Source organism: Diorhabda sublineata, chromosome 7 (assembly GCF_026230105.1).
Source record: "Diorhabda sublineata isolate icDioSubl1.1 chromosome 7, icDioSubl1.1, whole genome shotgun sequence".
Taxonomy (NCBI): domain Eukaryota; kingdom Metazoa; phylum Arthropoda; class Insecta; order Coleoptera; family Chrysomelidae; genus Diorhabda; species Diorhabda sublineata.
In genome coordinates this window covers 1,900,370-1,924,401 of record NC_079480.1, presented here as the reverse complement: position 1 = coordinate 1,924,401, position 24,032 = coordinate 1,900,370, and the positions used below count along the sequence as shown (strand labels likewise).

General features: G+C 32.6%; 1 protein-coding gene across 2 annotated transcripts; it reads left to right on the top strand.

The window, feature by feature from the left end:
* The first annotated feature begins 126 nt into the window (after window positions 1-126).
* Window positions 127-23,620, top strand: LOC130446482 (baculoviral IAP repeat-containing protein 6). Of its 2 annotated transcripts, none has more exons than XM_056782773.1 (35): window positions 127-548; window positions 612-793; window positions 2,201-2,326; window positions 2,758-2,993; window positions 3,182-3,630; window positions 3,740-4,305; window positions 4,369-4,825; window positions 5,715-6,954; window positions 7,628-8,400; window positions 8,775-9,178; window positions 9,237-10,283; window positions 10,342-10,629; window positions 10,687-10,909; window positions 11,087-11,994; window positions 13,042-13,306; window positions 13,380-13,600; window positions 13,730-13,939; window positions 14,000-14,213; window positions 14,272-14,540; window positions 15,366-15,545; window positions 15,827-16,076; window positions 16,134-16,483; window positions 16,543-17,474; window positions 17,537-17,926; window positions 18,296-18,477; window positions 18,587-18,793; window positions 18,850-19,065; window positions 19,174-19,431; window positions 19,568-19,807; window positions 20,678-20,861; window positions 20,917-21,155; window positions 21,420-21,650; window positions 22,092-22,376; window positions 22,473-22,672; window positions 22,798-23,620. In XM_056782773.1, the coding sequence occupies exons 1-35, from the start codon at window positions 350-352 to the stop codon at window positions 23,053-23,055; spliced, it is 12,879 nt and encodes a 4,292-aa protein (XP_056638751.1). In that variant the 5' UTR covers window positions 127-349; the 3' UTR covers window positions 23,056-23,620. The 2 variants fall into 2 exon arrangements, with proteins under 2 accessions (XP_056638751.1, XP_056638752.1); XM_056782774.1 differs by having other exon boundaries at window positions 243-548; window positions 8,814-9,178.
* Window positions 23,621-24,032: the final 412 nt, after the last annotated feature.

Here is a 24,032-nt window from a genome sequence, read left to right as displayed (position 1 = left end):
AAAAGCAGCGGTAACACGCATGCTATTTACCCGACAACCGGACAACTAATTTGTGTTATTCATCCGTTTAGCGGACGACTAGACACTTCAGGTATTTATTCAATAATCGGATGACTAATTCATGTTATTCATCCGTTTAGCGGACGACTAGACACTTCGTTATATAAAATTTATTGAAACTGTAAATAATTATCAAAATAATTATCCACTAGAAAAACACGAATATTTGAATTATAAACAATTATAATACGTCAAAGAGCAGTTGCACCATAATATTAAAGCAAATAAAAAAATTCCCGATAATCACATTTTTATAGACAGTGGCAGTTGACACAGTTGTCATATTTTCATGGCGCAAGATGTTTTTAGCAAAATGGCTGAGGAACAGTGGATTCTAAACGAAGATGGTTATTTAAATATAGATACAGATGTAAAAGAAATAATATACCATCCATATCTTAATGTCATCTTAATTTGTACACACACCGGAGTAGTAAGAGTTCTCGACGTTAATTCTGGTGTAATCCTACACTCCAGTTCTCTCTCAGGTATTATAAAAACTCTAATTTTTATTGCTAAGCCGACGATAATACGTTGTGTATTTTTTGCAGCGCAAAATCTATCGGATGTGAAGTGTAAATACATTCCATCTTTGGACAGAGTCTTATTTACAGATGGGCAAGCTTTGGGTGTGAGATCAGACTATAATGGTGTTTTATTACTTGACAGTATTCTCCAAAAAAATATAAATGACAGTAAAGAGGAAGTTCAAATTGAGCTGCCGCTATCAGAGGTAAACAAAATTGTGCAACAGATATGTAAATAAAAGTTAATGCCAAAACTATACATTTAAATTTGTACACATTATATATAAATTAAAGATATCATTAAGTAAATGCCATTGAATGCAAAAGTGCAATTCATACTTGGTAGTTGATGAAATTAATAAGTAGATATTGATATGTGGTATAATATTATCAACAAGTTTCTGTTGATATGATTAATAGAAGCAATTCTTATAAATCATTATTGTAATTCTGATATCAGAAGGGCATATATTTCCCGATGTGTCCAAAAAATAAATTTTGAACTATTCCAGTACAATAAGGCGAATCATTTTTATGACCAACCAAAATTATTAACTATTGAAAGTCATATTTTATGATATATAGTATATAATTACAAAAGAGCTAAGTTTTTTCCATTGACACCTGTTTTAGTATTATTCCACAATTTCTATTTGTGAATATCATATATCTTACAAAATATTTCACAATTATATATTCAGTTCCCATATTTTTACAAATATGTAATATATTATTGTTAATTTATTAAAATCAGCTGTTAGATCAGTGTCAGATTTAGAAAGGGTCTAGTAAGGGCTGAAGCCATAAACCCTGAGCAGGTAGGGGCAGTGGAAAATTACTAACTTGATCATTTATTTTAAAAGCAAGATTGGATCTGTAGCAAAATTTGCATTTTTTCCATAAATTGGACATTTAAATTAAATGTTTGGTATTTAAAATCAAATATATAGTGAATGATTGTAATTTGTTCTGAGTTTGCACAATAAATTTTCATTTAAAAATAAGGCTAAGAACCTAAGGGTTACAGTGATAGAAGAAGAAGCAATTTATCTGGTTCTGATACATTTAGAGTAGAAACAGGTGAGGAAAAGGAGCGAAGTCTATGACTACATTACTAGACTGTTTAGATTCCTATACAAATTAATTCATATAGAAAATGCCGAATTAAAATCTCTGGTACAAAATATATTTGAATGATCTACAACTTGAATTGATTAATAATACAATTAATTCATGAATAGAATTAAAAATGCTTAATTGGATCTTTTAATCAGATATGATCAAAACATTTGATTGCTTGTGATGACACCTATAGCGAATTATGAATTTATTTTTACTTATAATTTATATTTAAAACTAATATATCGCATTTAAAAAAGTTCAGGCTGATTTTGATTTAATTAAGTGGACCTTGGTCGATTTTAGCCCCAGTACTTCTTAATCCAATGCTGGATAAGACTACTGATGATAATATTTATTTTTATTCATTGCATAACAATAGTGAATTTTTACTATGTATTTCATTAGCTACCAAAGATTGCTTGAGAATATAAAGTTTTATTCAGTATTCAAATTTACATTTTGAAAATTTCTTGATAACTAAATATTTTTAGGCAATTATTTTAAAAGAGAGCCTTATCTCTAGCAATATTCATGGTGTGGATGAAATTATAAATGAGCTCACACAATTAACTTCAGATGCACAAAAGCATCACAAAAAGGGTATTAAAGCGCAAAAAGTAAGTGCTCTATTTTCATTATAGTTTGTAATTCATTCTGTATTATTCTTTGATTTTGTTTTGAATTGTTTTGAGGTTTAGATTTTCTCTTACAGTGTTATTCCTTATTTTGTTGTAACTTGATTTGTTTTCTTTTATATCTGTATTTTGCTATTTTGTTTGTGAGTGTCCATGTCTCTGATCTATATACCAATATGGGTGTGGCTACTTTTTTATATATTATAAACCTTTTGACCTGCTCTATATTTGATTCTTCTAATTTTATCTTATACGTCTTCTCTTTCAGCTTATTATCATCGACTTGGTTTTGGGTACATTTATTTTCATATTCACTATCTGTTAAATGTCAGCTACATATAGTATCTCCGATATTTATTCACCTTCGAAAATTATTGTTTTACTTTATTCCTTAACGTTTAATTTCCTTCTAGTGGAACACAGTTTGTTTGACAGTACCTTTAGAAGATTTAAGATATGCAACATCAACTATAGTATCAAATTTATTAACCAAAAAACAGCATATTCCCGAATTGGGAGTGGCTTCGGCTGTTCAAGAAAGACTCTCGGATCTACTAGGAGAAAAAGTAAATGCTTCAGATAGAAAATCAATGGCAAGTGAATGGAGGAGAAGGGAAACTTATAGCCAGTGGCCTCACATGGATTATAGGTGAGTTTCGCTATCAATGACAATTTAGGTATAATACACTAGGTTCTGTAGATATTTATCTCCAATTACAATTTTTGTTGGATATTTTCCTATGATATTCCACAAAAATGTAATGCTTAGCAAAACATTTCATTTCAATTCTTTGGGCTCAATATTTACAAATTATTATTAATAATCTTTATGTTTAGATGGGCTTTGCCGGACCAAATGGCACAAGCAGGTTTCTATCATCAACCTAATACATCAGGTGATGATCGCGCCATGTGTTTCACGTGTTCAGTTTGTCTGGTGTCGTGGGAACGAACTGATGAACCTTGCAGCGAACACGAACGTCATTCCCCAAACTGCCCGTTCGTAGTAGGTGAATATACACAAAACGTTCCTTTATCTGTCACATATGCTACTTGTGCCGCTGTGGATGTCACATACGGAGGACAATGCATAAGAGTTCTAGGTCATAGTTCAGTTGTAAATTATATACCAGCAGCAAATAATGATGGATTAGTATCAGTATTTGACGTTACTGGGAAAGTTAGAAGAGATTATTGTTTTTATGTCACTCAGTTTGATTCTTTTATATTAGATAAATACACACAGGATTTTGGACAAAGTGGGGGATGGCTTGGAACTGATATAAGTAAGTATAAAATAGCATTTTAAAGTTTTTTCCATTTATTAGTTCAATTTATTTTCAAACTATATTTTGATATTTTCCATTTTGCTTTTGATCCAATTTTTATTTGTAGAAAAACATCCAGTTGAAAAGAAAATCGGCGCAGTTTGTATAGTAGGTGATAATAAATTTAACGATTCCAAACCAGCTAGACCAAGTATAATATGTGGTTTAACACTCACCAGTCAGTCTAATAATGATACTCGTATTATTTCCCAACCAACAACAGATTATTCATCAAACACTAGATTATATTTAGTTGTGTACGATTTTACTTATAATAAAGAATTAGAAGACCAAGAAATACTCCAATGTAATAATACAGTAAAAGAGACAATCTATGTACCATTAGAAGATTTTGAAAAAAAGGACAGTTTTTCTGACTTTCTGGACAACTTAGATCCCACAATGTCTAGTTATTACAAAAGTTTCTTACCAGGAGAAAGCGATGAAGTTTTTTTACCCCCGTCGTTAACATTGAAGAAAAATCATACAGGACCCAAAGTGCTTGTTTTCGATGATTTCAGTAAAGTCCCTATTTCAGATTCCAGTCTTCCTCCTTCCAAAGCAAAACATCTTTTCAATGGACCAATGAGCTGTACAGAAAGTGAAACTAGTATATCAGATCACATAGCAGAGGTAAAAAAATATAAATTTTGCAATAAAAATGTGTCTTAAAATTCTTATTTCTATTATTCCTAGGTTAAGAATAGCAAATCTTCAAAGAAACTCAATTATTCCCGAGCAGTACAGTGCGTTAGTATACCAGAATTTTGTAAATCCTGTCAAGATCTAGAAATATCAGACATAATACCTACACATGATCAAAACCACTTATTAATATGCCTGAAAGGCTCTAAAACATCTGAAAGTTTCCTTGTCATATATCAGCTGGATTTTAGTGAAAAGATGGTCAAATTGAAAGAAGAGCATGTACTTTTAAAACAATTAGCTGCTAACGAAAAACCACTAGAAATAAATTTATTACCAGTTATCGATAAATTTGGAATTGTTCCTGACAAATGTTGCGAAGCAGAAGGAAATGCCATAATGGTGTGTGAAGATGGCGTTGTCAGAATTGTTAGTCTATCTGATTTGAATATTATATGTTATGCTAAAATCGAAGATGATGGTTTCGTATCTGCTGCATTTTGTAACAGTAAGTGTTTTCAGTTATAATTTTTCCATTTAGACATGGACCCAATACACTAAGAAACATTCTCTTATATAGAAGTTGATTGTTTGACATTACAATATAAAAATATTCTAGTCTGAAAAGAATTTCATAATCATATTTATATTCTATGTTACCACCTTTCAATTGTGTACAAGGTTTACTTTATATTGAATAAAATTGACAATAGTTATTAAAAAAGATTTGAAGGAGAGGGATATTGGAAACGTGGAACATAATCAGGGATGCCAGATCTCATTATTTATCGTGAGCTCTCACGATTTCATGTTTACAAGGCTATACATTCTATTGAGAATTGTAGCCGCTCAAATTGACCTCTTTTGACTCTGTATTTTTGTGGGTGTCAGCCCATATTTTATCCCCATTTAATTACAGCTTATCACATATTTTTAAAGCATCGACTATTGTTCTTAATTTCTTTCTGTACTGCATCTGTTTGTTCCAGTCAAGTACTCCTAGATTCTGCATATATTCTACAATCTGATCTTTCCATCTATTTTTTTTTCTACTAGACAACCTTTTCTCGTTCGGTCTTTGATCAACTGATTATCAACTTAACCTTAAACTAATAATCTAAGCTGGCAAAAACCTTATGGCTAAGGAGATCTCTCCATACTGTCCAACTACCACAATTCTACCTACCTCTTCCACCTAACGCTCATATATACAATGTGTAACTAACTTGATATCAAAATTGAAACACCCATACATCACTAAATCCTTTTCTCCCATTGAGTGAATGATTATTTGTTTGATTGGTTTCAATATTCTTGCTACAGTATTTGTATATTTGTATATTTAGCGTTAATTATTCTTGAGATATCATGTTTCAATTAAAAATTTATGTTTACAGGCCTTGATAGACTCTGCGCTTCAACAAAGAATGGTTCCCTTCATTTTTACGTTCTTAATAATGCAGAAAATGAATCAAGCGACGATCACGAAGATGACGATCCGTTTGGCATGAACGTAGATAGTGCGAACGCTCTGTCACAATCTCTGGATAACTTGGATAGTACAGAAATAATGAAATGTTTCCAAAAACCTCCCGATACCATTCCCTTAAATGATCTAAAAACTTTAAAGTTTTATTGTGACTTTGAACCCCTAAAAACAGGTTATTGTGTAGTAGTACCTCCTTGTTGGAGTGAATTTCAGCAATCGTTAAGGCAACGTAGACAACCTCAATGTGATGGTGAACAAAGTTCGAAAACTTGGAGATTATTAACGGATACAACGACATGGGACGAGCATATATTTGAAATTACACTACCAGGAGCGACCGTATTAGGACACGTCGATGTTCATTTTACTCTTCAACCAAGCAGCACTTTACCGAATGTCGAAATTACGTTGTTGCGACAAAATAAAAACGGCATCGGACACAAAAGAGACGTAAAATTTGCCGTAGATGAAACTGTAACAATAGACATGTTGCAATGGGTAGATAATCCGGTAACATCCCAAGAATATCTAAGAGCCCATAACGCCGATATCCTCGCAGGTCCTATAGATCTAGCTTCCCACTTAGATCTAACAGAACAAAGTGGCATTGTTACTCTAACGAGTCCGAAATTATACAAAACCAAAGTGAGGAATCTACTTCTTCACATAAGAGCTGTCAACGCTAAAGACGACGGTAAAAGTAAAGTTAAAAAGAACACAGATCGATTTTCAACTATTAATACAGACAAATTCGGTTTGCCTCCTCTAAAAACCGACATTTACATGGGCTGCGACGTCATACACGAACTAAGTTTAACTTTGCACACGGTGAAACATCCCGAGAATTCTAAAGAACGAGCACAGAGGAGCTTGATGCTGGAATCAGGTATTTTTGTCGAGTCGTTACTGCTTACAGCCGTTACTAGTATAAATAACGACGAGATCGGTTTAGTATTGGACACGTTAGACTGGATCGCTTCGATAAGATTGAGTAGAAATCGCAGTAATAACGGAGAAGCGCCTAATCAACAACTGGAGTTTCTGAGTATGATTGAGGAACGTTTAGAGGTGTTGTTATACCAGTGTTTGTTACTGGGAGGCAGGAGTGTGGCTCACAAGGCCGTTCGGTTAATCATCACATGCTGCAGGTAAGCATTTCAATCATAAACATGAATAAATTAGTCAACACACTGGTAATTCGATTCTTTTTAACCCTTATCTGCCACACTTCTGGCGCCAACCATAGCTTCCATACTGGGACGTTTGTTACCCCATTCTAAACTAAGCTGTTTATTATCGGAAAAAAATTATAGTTGTACTGTCCAACTATCACTAGATGGCACTAAGGACCCGGTTTTCGAATAATTTTGTTTTAGTCATCATCAAGATATTTTTTTTTGAGAGTCATAGAATCAGTTCAATGCTTTTCCAAACTTTCTAAGACAATTTTTCTTTTACCTCAAAGTAGTCAAGTCTTTCAGTGATGATACTTCTCTTCTTGGAGAATCTTTTTTCTGGACTGAAAATAGCCAGTAGTCACCGGAAACAGATCGGGAGAATATGGAGTACTTTCTTCGTGATTTCTTCCTTCACTTAATCCAATAATGGTAATAATTTTCAGCAATAATCACTATTAATTAAAACAAACAATTGGGAGGTAATGAGCTCAAAATTTAACTGCCTTTATAAACGTGTAATTAGTGGTGACCTCTATCCATCATACAGGAGTCTTATTAATTAAAAGTTAATTCAATACATGTAATATTATCTATCTTAAAAAAACTTTTTCACTATGGTAATAGATTTTTTTTTATTTTTTAGTGGTTCAGAAAATATCAGCCCCAGCTGTGGAGATCACTTTAATTCATCGGTGCTTAAAGCACTGACTTCAATTCTAGACTCTATAACTGAAATAAAATCGGCCAGCGGTTTACAATGGATGTTTTCCCTCTTACTGAAAGTAACTGCAAAAAATAAAGAGTCTATGATAGCCACCAAATGCACAGCACTTCTTAGCAATGTGGCTAATGAACTACTCAAAAGATCAAACCCATATCATTTAGTCTTAAGAGGTAGATATGGTTTGTACGGCACTCCAATGGAACCGGAGCTATTTGATGTGGAACCACCTCCTTATATCAAAGGAGATCGTTCATCTACTTACATGTTACCTTCAAATCCAACACAACAAGAACAAACACCAAGTGTTATAAGTACATCTAATTATTCTTTTAATAAGGACAGCATTAGTCCTAAGGACATTCTATCTACATCTACAACAAAACTCAAATATAAAAACGTCGCTTCATTGCGAATTATTAGGGGTCTTATAGAAACTCAACCTCTACATTTTACTTGCATATGGTCCAGTGAAGGTACTAGAGTCGAAAGGGCCGATTCCAATATTAATTCTGCTTTTTTAAATAACGTTCCTATTGCTTTCTCATCTGTATCCAGTGACCCTTTGGGAGAAGAAAGTGTAGAAAAAGTAATGGATAAAATCAAAGTGATCAAGGATGAAGTCAAAGAGAAACCAGGTTATAACAAATGGGTGATTGAGATGTTGCAAGATTCGGGATATTTAGAGCATAAAGGTGAGTTTATACGAAAAAGTTGTATAGAAATAGTTAGGGACCCATTTAATTTTCTTAGTGTTAAGGAAATGTGATGGCTCACTGCAATTAAAATTTAATTACTGCTACAATTGAAATATGAAATGTTTTTTCTATATATAGAAGGTGACACAATTAAGATCAAAATAACTGGACAGATAAAATTCTTGGAAAAGGGATATATAGGGATCCTATGCTAAATGTCACCCTGTATTACAATAATATAACACAGAATATAGTACAATGTTGATAAATCGAAGACAATTATAGTAACTTATCATATTTCAAAAAGCTAATTCTTAACTGACGTGTCTCAATAGTTTGATACACGCTAGTTATTTTGTTTAACCTCACAGGCATTAGCGACATAGTATTTATAAATCCAAAAATGTCAGTTCAAGAAAAACCGCTAGAGATGCCAAATAAATCGATGCATATACCAGAAAGCAACGAGCCGGCCAGATTACCAGGAAATGGTTTACCGTGGCAAGAACTTTTAACTATTCCTCCAAAACAAGTAATTGTAGTCGAGAGGATGCAATCGGGAGCAAGGCGACATATAACTTTGGATTTTGGAAAACCAGTCCTATTGACGGATGTTTTTATACCATTCTGTGCTGATTTGGTAACGTTAACAATTGACATTTGGCTAAAAGGGGAAGATGTTGATGAAACTAGATTAGTTGTTGCTATGGACATTGGTACAAGAAATTTGCTACTAACGGACTTACAACCCCCTCCTTTATGTAGATATATGAAGGTTTGTATAAAAATATAGTTAACTTTTAGTCATTATAAAAAACTAATTTATTTTATAGATAACCGTTGTTGGTCGATATGGGATGTCAACTGTGAGATGCCGTATACCTTTAGGTTACTTTTATGGTCATATAACCGTCATGTCTGATGAAACTTCACCAGAAATTCCTCAAAGTTCAAATACAACTTCGACACCAGATTTAGATAAACAACTTGGAATACTGTCGAAATTATTTGAAGATATTAATTGTAGATACAGCTTAGCTTGTTCGAAGTTAAAAGAACTTCTGCAACCTTTTATAGTAGCAGATATGAAAAACGCGGCCCATTTAGCAACATATATGAATATATTAAAAGATAGAAATACAAATAGTAATAACGCGGAACATACCAAAATTGTGGGGGCTTATCAAGAAAGTATTAAATATCAGTATCAATTGAATATAATAAAAAACGTTATGACTAGAATTGAGGGTATTTCTAATGTAAAAAATAATAAATCTTCCGAAATTTCCACGGATAAACTAGCATCAATAGCTGAGAGTTTATTGGAAGTACTCCTTTCAATTGATGCAACAACAGAAATGTCAAAAGAAGAATGTCAACAATTCTTTAAAGGTCTTTGCATGACCCAACATTCTAGGTTACAATTATTGGGAGCGATGTTTTTAGAAAAACATTGCGGAAAATCATTATTCTGGGGCGACTTTTTAGCTGATACTCTAGCTGAAAATTTCGCAACCTCCTGCATCCAAAGATTCCCCCAAGACAGATTATTCGTTCTGCTTTCATATCTAAGTAGAAAATCTTCGGAAAAAAGCTCTTGTATCGATGCTGCTTTAAGGATACTTCACGACACGTTGACACCTTTAATAACAAACAGAAGACCGTTATTAGCTGCCACTGTAGATTTGCCGTTAATATCTTGGGAACTCATGTATCTTTCATTACAATTATCTCTATGTAAGACATCTTCATCCTCTATAAATAGGTGGAATTGGGTTTTGGGCGAAATGGTTGGAACTAAGAACGTCGATAATTCAAAAGGGAATAACAGAAAGAAAACTTGTAAGAGGATGGTGCAAGTATCCAGCAATACCTTACCTGTAGGTACCACCATACACATTAGATTGAAAACATTATAAATTACTTTTCTTGTTCCAGAGTTATTCTAGTATTGTAGTAAACTCCGATAACTCCTATCAACAAAAAATGAAAAGTATGTCTGTCCACGATAAATTGACAAGATTGAAGTGTATAAAGAAAATACAAGACGAAGGAAGATTGGCCAAGGAAAAGAAAGAACAACCAGTCGAGAAACAGCATCCTCTACTTAAAATGCCACAAAATATCAACAGTAATCACTGTTTGGTCGTAGCAAAAGGTCTGTTACAATTGATTTTGTCAATGGATCATTCTAGTAGTGCAGATATGCTCTTATTATGTTTCAAGGTAAGTTAACAATTCGAAAATATTCGGATGAAACTAAATTAATAATTCTAATTTTAGGTTATATCAAAATTAGTTACACTTGCAAAACTACAATTGGGTCAGCTCCTTAAAGAAAATCAGTTGCTTGATCTCATTCATTTCTGCATATCTAGCAAAATACCTTGGGCGCCATTTGCATTAGCTTGTTTCCTACAAGATGTTATGGAACTCAGTTCAGTCAAAATAGAAGATATTGAAATGGAAACTGAAACAGTTTCATCACCTAGTTGGATACAGAATGGTAATCACATAGTATAATTATATTAACTTGATTGCTCTAGACATACATTCCTTTTCGGTAGTATTATTTTTTAAATAAATACAATTCTGAAGGTCAAACAAACTTACACACACTCTGTACACCCTTTAAAAATAACCACATGACAAGTAATAGAAATATTATTTTGTGTAATTCCAGATGCAGCAACAGAAGTAGATAATTCAGAAGACAATTTCAACGTTGATACATTAGTCGCAGAAACATCCAACATACAATCTAAATCCAACTCCCTTTTAAACAGTTACAAAGAACATTTGGACGTTGAAGCAGTCGTAGAAGCATTATTGCCAAAGAAAAGTAGTACACCGATACCCATGTTGAATAATGCCAATTTTCCACCTCTGCCTTCTGTTTTCGAATCGGAAGATTCTGATTTCGATGAATTATTAGGAGATTCGCAAAAAATTAAAACAACTTCGAAAGTTTCTAAACAAATAACTGCTTCAAATTCCGGATTGTCCTGTGCAATGGATATGAGGTTAGAATTGGGTGTTCAATCCAACTCGGAAATCACTTTGAAAAAATTATTAATAAGGAACACACATTTGTTGATACAGAACGTTTCGTTGGAGACATCTCAAAAAGAGAGTTATAATGAGCTGAATCATTGGCCTACTGCTTTAGAAAATTTACAACCAGAATCTTCTCTAAACAATCAAAAACTGTTGACATTTTGTTTCGCATCATTATTTGAAAATATCCACAATCACGATCCCTCCAAAATAGAGCACATCCTCCAATTGTGGTTAACTTTGAATTCTTCGAATAAATATGAACAATTCGCACCTGGGGCTATTCCTCAAATCGTGTTGAACTGTAGTTCCATCAATTATTTGATTAGTGCTATGGCCTGGACACCTGGCTTATCATTAACAACATGGTGCAGTGCTTTGCAAACGTTAACTTTGGTTTGTAATACTAATAATGGGAAAAAATGGTTTGATTTGTCTGGCATGGCGCATACTATCGTCACGCATGTGAATTTTGTGCAGTTTTTCTTAAATCTCTTGTCTGGTACCGGGCCCGTTTTCAATGGAAAAATACTGGTGAGTAAAATCTAATTTTTCAAAAATTGTAAAGTGTAATTTTATAATGATGCAAAAATATTTTTAAAAAAAACAAGGACATAGTAACTAGTTAGCAATCAATATGTTATGTGAGACTGATATGAGTTCTTTTGTCCCAAAAGTCTATTTTTTTTTCGGTTTGTATATAAATATAATATAGATGAATAAAAAAAAATGTAACTACATTGTAAACTGGAATCTTTTACTTGTTTTTTTTTCAATTTTTACTACTGATAGTGTTTCCTAACCATATATATGTACTTTTTAGCTTTACTTCTTTTGTTAATACAAGCTATAATGTCATTGTTAATTAGTGGACAGTGATAGCTATCAAAGTGAAAGATTTATTTATTTCCTATGAGAAAAAACAACATCTACAGTTCATCTTTCAGGTCCAGAATGAACTTCAGTATCTATAGTTACTTCAAGGAGGTTTTTACTTGACATTTTTTGCATAGATTTACAAACACTAAATATTCTAGAAATCGATGAACTGGAGTTGCTTCTTCCTTCCGACAAAAGCTACACTTGTCATATAATACGATGTAGACTTCTCTTCATTTACTTATCCATCTAATGATGTCTTCCATCTTACATTTATGCCTTATGTCAGTTTCTGCTAGACTTTCTGAGGTGATCTAGCCCTGTAAGAAAGTCAGTGTAGATTGTTTTCGATAAGATCCAAATACTTTTCGTATCTACAGGTATCACAGCTTTGAATTAACTTTTGGGTATTATCTGGTCTCTTTTTATTTCCCCAGTCTTATAGGCAACGTTTCAGCGTTTGTATTCTTTTTCTAGCAGTATATTAGGCTTTTAATTCCTGTCACCAAGAACCTAGATCGATTTTTCTTGTTCATCATGCCCTCTTATAGCAGATATCACGGGATCTAAATTCTTCAATAGTAGCTTAATTATTAGAATGTTAATTTTTTTCCAGATTCATTACGATGCATCTTTCAATTCTTTAAAAGTTCTTTATTGCTTTTATTCTGATTATATTAATTACTTTAAATATTGTTACAGGCCGGTCCTCTACTGTGTAAAGCCCTACACGATTTTTTAGTAAGATTACAAATAAGATGCGACGTTGTCAGTCCAACAAGTAAATTAGGAAATCTTTTGAAATCTACGTTACTGAAAGTTACATACCAATTAACTCGACCTTCGGGTTCAGTGGCTTGTAGATTGGGTCCATTAGACGCTCAGTGTAAATTATTACAAACTATGTTGTATTTAGATTTCGCTAACTCTGATTTGAGTATAGCAATGAGCACTTTGGAAAGCACAGGTGAGTTGTAACCATTTTTTTTTATAATTATATCTACTATTTTACATATCTATAATTTTTTTGTTTGTTTTAGCCGCCTTAGTTCATAGTTATGTGATAAATAGTGAACGAGTCAAGTGTATAAGTATAGGTGAAAAACAGGCTGTTATGACAAGCACTTTTAGCGATATATTCGCCAGTGTCTTAGGTTCAGATTCTAATAAACAAGATAGACCAGTTTCATACGAAGATTTGTTGATATTATTATTAAAATTATTAGGCAAACTAGTGCAAACACCATTGCCGAATCAACAGGTGAGTAATATAAACATGAATAAAAGTATAGCGGCTCTATTTCGACAAAACTAACTAGAATTTATCAGCAGAAGCTGAATATTTTAAGAAAATTATTATATTTTTATTAATTGCCTTAATGTATTGCAGGAAGCGATGGATACAGAATCAGCAGCAACATCGCAAACAGATGAATCCAAAGCTGAGCAAATAAATCAAGAAAATTCTCGCATCCAACAGCAAATTCCGTGCTTCGCAGACATAGTCCTTCAACATCATCCAACCGTTATAAGATTATGTCGCTGTCTGGCGGCATGTAAGTCATCTTCACTTTGTATGCTTGCTAATGTTTCACAAAAGGTAAAATATACGTAGTTAAGGAACCCCCTATCTTCATCTTTGTTTTTTTTTATTTTTTAGGTAGCTTTTTCCACTTTAAGTGAACCGAATACAGTAGGAGACGCAATATTTCATTTATTGGCGTTATTGGCTCGGAAAGCTTCGAATAAAGATTTGTTATTAAGACCGCTATTAATTTTTTTATCGCAAGCGCCGCAGCTTAGCGAACCTTTGTTGTGGTTCATATTGCAAGTTTTAGATACAGAAGAAGCAATTGAAAAATTCTTTGATGCGGGTAAGTATCCCATTAGAAAAAGAGAAGAATTATTAAAAAAGATTTCTTCGTGTTTCAGGTGGAATTACAATATTAGGTAACAGCATTGTTAATAGTACAACTTCACCTAGTACTTTATCGAAAGTTGGTACTATATCAACGGTAATGCAACATTTTAGTAGCATTAATAACACCCCAGACGTTCGGAGTATTATATCTTCAGCCTCTTCATCCAAAAAAATTATGCAAACGTCGATAGAAAATAAAATGGCTTTAGTAAACTTTGCACCATATTGTACAATATCTTGCGAATCAAGCACAGCTCAATCTGCAGATGTTTTGATACAAGTTAGTAATCAATTTTCAGTGCTTTAAGTACCAATTAAATTCAGTATGTGAGTGTCAAGGTTATTATTAAATGAAACTGTAACGTTACCATTGATGGTAGACACTATATATTCCACTAAACTATGATTTTCTTTTTACATCACACTTAGAGCATAGGTCTACCGAACTATTTTTAAAATTCTACACAATATTCCATATTATCTAAGGTTAAAAAAATTAGTTTTGGTTTTCTATAAATACAGTTTCTTTCCATCCAGTAAAATATCTTTTCCGTTATCAAAAGTTAGTTAAAAACTTTACACTAAATGGATTAAAAAAATGGAAACTAATAATAAACAAGTTTATCATTAATAACAATAAGGGTGGACATTCAACTACAAGGAAAATGATAATTAATCCAAAATTTTGCAAAATATTACATCACGCCGTTTGAATATTTTCTAAAGAGATAAAAATATCTTTTCATTTATATTAGGGTCCTTAAAAAAAATTTTTTCAGCTCTTACCGTCTGAAATGTTTCTATTTGTTATAAAAGAAATCCTTTTGTAGAAAATTTAGGTATAAAAGGAAATTTTCTCATGTTTATCAAATGGGAAACTATAATAAAAAAAAACGGCCCTTAGAGTGAAGCTACAGGGCTAATCTTTGGTGAGGACTTTTTTTATATGAAATAGAAACATTTAAAACGGTAAGAGTTGAAGAACATTTTTTTAATCGCCCTAATTTTATATGTATATGTTTCAAATGTATGCACGAATATCTGATGAACTTATTTTTTATTGTGGCTTTACACGTTCACATAAACAATATTCATTTGTTTGCAGGGTTCAGCGGGCTGCACCCATAGACGTGCAAGAGCTCCGTTATGGTCATATCATTTTTATCCCGAAGAAAATCATACTGAATTGATGTTGCAATTACCTAACGCTGTTTTATTAAGGGAGGTGCAGCTGCAACCCCATTCTGCCAATTTGGCTACTTCACCATCGTATGTGGCTTTAGAGGTAAATATAATCATTTGATTTATTATAATTTGATTAATGCAGTTTTATTTTTTATTAACATTAACCTAAATTGATGGAGGGAATCTAGGAAGTCTTAATGTAATTTATGAATACAATTTGGTATTTTTTCTTGAACCTTGTTGCTGGTACATTCTTATTAGTGCAGTAGTTCCATTCACAAAAGTAATATTCAGCTCCGTGAAATTACTACTATTAAATTCGTTAGATTCTCTGGACGAAGTATATGAAAATAATAAATAATAAAAATAATTTTTTTGTAGGTATCAGCTAATGGTCCGTCTAGACTTTCACCAGTTTGCTTACCTCTGCCAACAAGTGGTTTAACTTATATACGCTTACATCTACCTGTGCCAAAAGTAGTGAATTGCGTCTTGATTAGATTGTACAAACCCCATGATGCAAACAGTATAGGTCTCATATATATTCGTTTACTCGGCAACTATGCTTTTGGTGGTAGTTTAATGCAAGGATCTGATGCGGAAGATGAATCACATTGCAAACATAGTTTAGGTTAGTATCATTTAGTAGAATGATTGGTGATACATGTAGAATGAAAAATTGTTTTAGGATGGCTCAGATTATTGCATCATTGTTTCACGTTGGGTTCGAGTACAGAAGTGAAACGTCAAATTATAGAAAGTGCTTCAGCAGTACCTAATCTACTTACGACTTGTTGTGGGCTACTTTTAGTACCATCACATATATTACCCGTTTATCTTCCATGTTTAGAAAAAGTATTAAGAGAATTGGTTCTTCATAGTTCGGAAAATAGTTACCAAACCATAAAGGTATTATTGGACAGTAGATCAGACATAGAACCTCTGATGGTAGCAGATGCTAGTTGGCAAGACAGATTAATCAATATTTCCGGATACCAATCGGCGTGCGAGCTATTATACCAAATATGCGAACACCAAGTAAGAGTAATTTATCGGATTTAGTTGCTAAACTTGTTAACTGCTATTTAATATTTTAGGATGATGATACTCCTTACAGAATAAAAATAATTTTGGAATGGTTAGAAACTACTATAAACGAAGCGATTCTAATCCAAAATACCAACAATTGTAACGCAGCTTATTTCTCCAGTATAGCTTCGATTCTATGGACGGCCAAGCAGACTCAAGTTCAGTACGATCTAACATCGCTTATATCCTTAGATTTGTTTAACGCGATATATACATTGAAAACGCAATCAAAATCGAGCATCAGTCTCAAATATTCGTTGGATTCTTTGTTATGTTCGTTATGTTATATAATGCCCGATCTATTCCCAATTTTATTAGAAAAAATCGGTGTGTTGGTACCAAATCTATCGACTGGTCATCAAGCGTCCATTAGCGACGACAGAAAAGATTCAGAAGGCTTAACAGACGACAATAAAAGAGTTTTTGAAACCACTACAGAATGGTACGGTCATTTAATTATAGGAGATCTATCAAACTTGAACCTCACTTCAGAACAATTAGAAACCATAGCGCTAGTCAGCAGATCTCCCACATCTATCCAACAATTACTCGATTCCGGATTACCGAAGCTTCTGAACAGCGCAATATTGGAATTTTGCCACAGCGAAAACGAATCGGCGATACCTATGGCTAAATTAGAAAACGTTTCCAGCATATTACAGTTCTTCACTGACATAAGCGATGAAAAAATGATGAGAGATTGGTTGGGCTCCGAAGATGGCTCTTCATTTTGGTTACATTTATTAAAGTGGTTGTGTAAATCGCCCAATTCCAAAATATCTAGCCTACAAACTGAAGCGCGTGTTCATTTAGAAGAAGTCTGCGTTAAATTTTTGTCTAAATGTTGTTTATGTCATTCTACGAACCAAGCTAGATTATCTAAAGTACTATGTGATGTCATATATATGCAGCCCAATGGCATATCCGGATTTATGCGTAGGTAAGTGAGCCTAATGTTAAATCTAAATTTTGTGATTAAACTTAAATATGTAACATTTTTAGATTAATATTACAATTGCTACTAGAAAACGAGAAAATTCCTGTCAATATAGAAGCAGACGAAACTCTGTATAAAAGTTCTAAACTCATCCAAAGCTACATTCCCGCTCATCCGGCTTTTAAGCAAACATACAATCGTGCCATGTTGTGTCTGAGCACTAACACTACACTATTGGAGATCCTTGAACAACATATATTCTTCAAAATTTCTTATAAATCAGAATTGTCTCTCAATAAGAAGAATAATTATACCACAAAGAGGGATATTTTCAAATCGTGGTTCGCTGCAGAAGAACAGGAGATGAGCATGGCTGCAGGAGTTACCGCCAAAGATAAACGTGCCAAAGATGCAAAGAATCAATCTACGGCAACACCTCAGTCCAAAAAGAAAAGGTGAAACATTATTTAATAATCTTTTATATAATATATTTAAATCCATTATGTAAATCTTCCAAAAAAATCTACACTAATTATCCCAACATTTTTTTCTTCTATTAATGTATAATTTCTTGAATAAGATCTATTTTAATCAATAATTATTTAGAATACCGTTATTTATGAAAATGGATCTCACATCTTGAGCACATATTTGTCTTCTCTTTCAGTTTCTGACGACCAGATGCTCATTGGTGTCTGGATTTTATTCTTGGAATTAGATATTAGATTAATGTATTAAAGTGTGTGTTTTTTTTTTCCAAAAATTTTTGTATCAGGTAGTTAACATAAATAGATTATAATTAATATAATTTCATCCAATTACAGGTACACTTCCAATTCGACTAATGCTACAGACGTCATTGAAGGTCGAATCATTAAGTGTGAAACATATTCCGATCAACCACTGCCTCTCACTGTAAATCTGGGACAACTTTTAAGACTGATTGAGTCCAAAGGGAATACCACCGATTGGCCTTACATACATCTTAAAATCTACCAGTGTAAAAGTTAGTAAAACTATTCCTAATACTTTGACTCTTGTTAAAAATATATCAATTCAACAAATTTATTTACTGACTTTTGTAACACACTGTATAATTTACTCTTATTTTTTAGACAATGATGAAAAATGTAATAACGAAGCGAATTCATCAGTGTTCCAACAACCACCTATATGCAGTGCCTTACAAGTTTTCAGTTCGATGGGTGGTCTTGCGTTATTGGCTCAACACCTACCCACAGTTTATCCGGAAGCAATCAGATCAGCCATTTTAGAAAAATCCCCACCAGACTCATCAGATTCCGAATGGATTAAAGTTGATGGTAGGTAACTAACTGGAAATAATACAGTGCGTACTTAATATCTTTGTAATTTTTAGAATCCGATGATGTATATGAAGACATTTTGGAAGATGCCATTGGGACTAATTCACCTTCAAAGTCATCTGTTATTATATCTCATGTACCACCTCATTCATTAACTGCATTCGGGTTATTTTTGAGGCTACCTGGGTATGCTGAAGTTTTGCTAAAAGATATGAAAAAAGCTTTGTATCTACTTAGGTTAACTTTAGGTGTTACTGATGACGGAGAAGGTAAGTTCGGATATCTATCAATATTTATAAATCATATAAAAGCAAAATTTATTAATCATATTAATAAATGAACTAGTTTCTGAACTATTTAATATTAATTTTTTTCAGGTGGCGATATATTTAATTCTCCCATCTCGGATTCTTTACCAACATTACCATTTGAAGTTTTAAAGAAGTTGTATGACAGTACTCCTTTGAGTACCGACGATGGTCGACTGTTGAGAAGGATAAGTATCAACATAGGAGTAGTTCATCTACTTTTAGCATGTATAGGAATATTTTCTCATCAATCTAATAATGGTAATGATAAGGATAATCTGAATATAAAACTGAAAGAGGACAAGTCGCAATTGTATTGGGCCAAAGGTGAACCATTTTAATAATTGAAATTGTATTTGTTATTGATTTTGAAGCGATTTTATAAATATAACATAGATATTTGAAATAACCAGTGTATACTTATCACTATATTAAAAGTTTTCTATTGATTAATATCTTTCAGGTACTGGATTTGGTACAGGATCCACTCAACAAAGTTGGAACGTTGAACAAGCACTTTTAAAACAAAAAAGCGAAGAAGAACACGTAACGGTGCTTCTGCAAGTGTTAGCAAGTTATATAAATCCAAATGACGATGCAGATGATGAATTAACTGAAAATGTATTACCTCGCGCTTTTTACGAACTGTTAACTCAAAGTGCGCTATTACCGGCTATCAGTTCTTACCTCAGAAACGATTCAGGTATGATATAAATTCAACATTGTATTTCGATCGTATGATTACTGAAATATACTTCATTTGGACATAGTTGTTGTTAAAGTACAGATGAACTACTGAGCCTGGAAATGTATATAACTTTCAGTTTTGTCTTTTAAAACGTAGAAATGTTCTTTTGGGAATTTTTCAAAAGCATATTTCATTGTTGTTAGTGAAATATTTTTCATTGGAATACAATGTTTGATATCACAATACATTTGAACTGCTTACAAAATATCTAGTGATTCTTCTTAACCTAAAAATTTTGTTACTTGCAAGTTGGTTGCTCGGAATGTGCATATGTCCTTTTAGAAAGTATTTAAATTCTCATATAATTTTGTTTTATTGGTATTACTAAATAATTTTTCATTAAAGCAGAAATATTTATTGCATACTGAACTGAATTGTAAGTCTAATAAAGAACGTTGATAATGATTTATCATTTTAACTTGATTGTGGATGCCACAGTACATTTGAACTACTTACAAGACATCCGGTGATACTTTAAATGTATCAACCTGCTGCTTTGTCCTTCAAAACGTGTAAATATCCTAGTAAGAAGTAATTGAAAGCGCAACTCAATCATTTTATTATTAATAATAAGACATTTTTTGTTTAAACACAATTGTGAACTATTAATTTTGGGTGTTATGTATTTTAACTTTAGATTCAAAATGTGGAAATACCGTTTTTAGAAACTACTTTAAATTATAAATAACTTCAAAATTCAAAACAAAAAAATAGCAGTATTTACAAATAGTACAGGTTGCAATAGAAATTAGTGAAAGTTACAAGTGATAAATGATTATACTAAAAAAACCTTACTTAGTGGTGGTATATTGTTTTCTTTTACAGTTTTAGATATGGCCCGACACATTCCATTGTACAGAGCAGTTCTCCTACTACTCAGAGCCATTGCCGTTAGTTCTCAGTTAGTTAGTTTATTATTACCACAAAAGAACAAAAACAGTGAACCATCGGTTAGCTCTTTATTGAAAAACATGAAGAGTTGTGTAGATACGTACGCTTCTAAACTTAGGTATTTCAATTCAAAGTTTACTAGTGACATATTTAAATGAAAAATATATTTTTAGATTGAATACAAAAAGCAAATCAAAAAATAAATTGGGAGAACAATTGGAAGAACTGGATCAAGGAGAAGGTTTGGCGACGTTGATGCCGGATATACAGAACACCGCCAATTTGGTCTCGAGGGTAACTAGCGGTTTAGCGGAATCGGATTTTGCGTACGTCAACGAAAATTCAATAGATAAAAAAGTTGTGGCATCAATGGACGAACAGTATTTGAGGATTATGAAAAATTTGCAATTTTGTAAGTTTTTCCAATATAAATTGCTTTTTCACCAACATAATATCAGTAACAACTAACAAAACTATATAAAATGTAGTGGTGATTTCAAAAGTGGCTGTATGATCAAGAAAGGAAAAATTGAGTGAAACTAAAATTTGAGTATATTTTTGACGTTAGGCAAAGTATGGAAGTGGATCCAATGAATCATTTAAATTTATTATAATGTATCCTACGGTTTAATTACTAGTGGATTGAAATTAACAATTTTATTTTTTTTTTTTTTAGCCTCTTATGAAATGATTACGGAATTACCGGAAGGAGGAATAAAATTTGTGGTATCCCATCATTTCGAAAACAATGCTAAGACAACTAGTGAGCAATCGCATCCTACTAGAGTGAAGAGGATAGCGCAAGAGGCTGTGACATTATCAACTAGTTTACCTTTAAGTTATAGTAGTTCTGTTTTTGTTAGATATGATAATTCCCGACTAGACGTCATGAAAGTGTTAATTACAGGTAAATTTCATTCTTTTGGTTTCATAATCAATTACAACAAAAACTAAAATAGTGTTAATTAAATGAAGAAAAAGAAGAACCTATTTCCAAACAAACAACTGTCATATTATGTCAGTATTTATTTAGATTTTATATGAAACATACACGTCACTTCTACCTAGAGTGTGGGGCCATTACATTTTTTAAGTTTCCCGGTTTTTCTTTCACTTGGAATTTACCTATTTGCTCCTATTTTAACAATAACTACCCCTCTTCGATCAGATACAAATTTAAATTTCACCCGTTAAGTTCTTTTTTATCGGGAACTTATTGGATGGAAAAGCCTAGCTCATTAACCTCCTAAGGGAGCACCTCATAATATTAGGTCTAATAGAAACCAACGAGAACAGATTTTTTTGATGAGAAGGAGGAAATTGTTACAATTTGTTTTTCATTTTTAAGGTCCTGCAGACACTCCGTACGCGAATGGCTGTTTCGAATTAGATGTATTCTTTCCTCCTGATTATCCCCTGTCTCCAATGATGATAAATTTGGAAACGACAGGTCATCATACTGTCAGATTTAATCCCAATCTATACAATGATGGTAAAGTATGTTTATCTGTACTGAATACGTGGCACGGCAGACCAGAGGAAAAATGGAATGCTCAAACATCCAGTTTCTTACAGGTTTTAGTTTCTATACAAAGTCTTATTCTTGTTCCAGAACCGTACTTTAATGAACCAGGTTAGTACTACCTATATGCTTCTAAATAAATAAACTGATAATAAAACAAATGAAGTTCTTGAAGGAGAAATTTCTAATTAAATTTCCTACTTTCAGGTTATGAAAGAGCCAGGGGTACTCCAGCTGGAACAGTTAGCTCTAGAGATTATAATCTTAATATATGTCAAGCAACTGTTCGATGGGCGATGTTAGAGCAAATTCTCAATCCCTGTCCTTGTTTCAAAGAAATCATCCAAGCGCACTTTTATATAAAGCGTTTCGAAATTATAGCACAAGTAGAAAAATGGATAAGCGAGGTATGAGCAACAGAACTTTTTTTGTCCATTTAACCAACAAAATGTTTATTGCCTTATTTTATTTCTACATCTTGAGTGCTCCTTTCAATTTTTAAATCCAAATATTCCTTTAATCTTTTCGATAGGTGGAACAAGAAGTAACAAAAGAAAAAAAATCGCGGACGAATAAAAAATCGCCCGCAAGTACGTTAGAAAGTTTTAAAAAAGTCTATCAACAATTAAGGGAAGCTTTGGTAAAATTAAGACCGCCTCCGGATTTAGAAGAGGACGAAGATGACCTACCTTCGACACCTACAAACAACATGGAAGTCACTATAGATGTGCATCAAGTTGATAATATGGAAAAAGACATGATGAAAATGGTGAATGATATGTGCGAATGATTGAAATAAAAAAAACTGGTAGAACTCATATAATTGATCGTTTTTTCTGTGGGTGTTTCAGGCTACCATGAAGTAGTTAGAATGTTATCGGTTGGTGAAGATTTTATTTTTATATGATTTGATTTTTGGAAATTGATTGAATATATTTTTTTTGTAATTATAGTTGATCTAAATTTTAAGAATTCATTAACGCATATTAGCCATTTGAATATTGTATAAACACTTTTTTTAATAATATATATTTTGTTTCTATTTATTGTTGCTGTTTCAGTAGTTGAAATACCCAAAGAATAATAAATCGGTGCAAATTCATGCATTTACTTTTTGTCTCCTTTATATTGTACATTAAATTCGACTTGATTTCATAGAGCAATATTTTATATACTTTTTGCAAGTATTATGATTCGCCAAACGCCAAAAATATGTCGTTCCGGCGGGGTTACCGTGTCGTAACATGTGTCATTATTTGTGGTAGATTAACAAAAAAAAAATAAATTATTCCTTAATTTTAAATTGTTTATAAATAAATGTGATGACTAAATAATAAAATGATGCCGTTTTAAAACTTATTTTTTCATAAAGCCTGTCCCAACAAAAAATTGAATAACCCCGTGTCTACTAAAATCTCAATCTTATAGGCGAGGAGCCACCAATCCTGAAAGCTTAAAAATATTAGAATCCGTGATCACGGAGATTTCAGGATTTGAGGCTCCTGGACTATTGTATCACCAATTTCTAACGAAATCAAAATGTAAGCATGAAGTTGAATATCTTGTATTTTAACTGGTCAAGATTTTTGCTTTCTAACCGCACTATTCATTACAAAGACATTACTATGAAGAAATCGTCATTTAAAATCAATAAAAATGTGAACAAGCATGGCTAAGAGAGGCTTGTCTCGCGTCTCCAGACTGACGAACAGGAAACTCGTTTTCTTCTGTTGGATTATGAAAATGAAAACTAACTTTATAAGGTAG

Excerpts from the sequence above, each read along its gene's own strand:
- LOC130446482 (XM_056782773.1), top strand. The coding sequence starts at position 350 with ATGGCGCAAGATGTTTTTAGCAAAATGGCTGAGGAACAGTGGATTCTA. Across the intron at positions 10,910-11,086 it reads ACCTAGTTGGATACAGAATG|ATGCAGCAACAGAAGTAGAT; the intron begins GTAATCACATAG and ends GTGTAATTCCAG. Across the intron at positions 13,307-13,379 it reads GAGCACTTTGGAAAGCACAG|CCGCCTTAGTTCATAGTTAT; the intron begins GTGAGTTGTAAC and ends TGTTTGTTTTAG.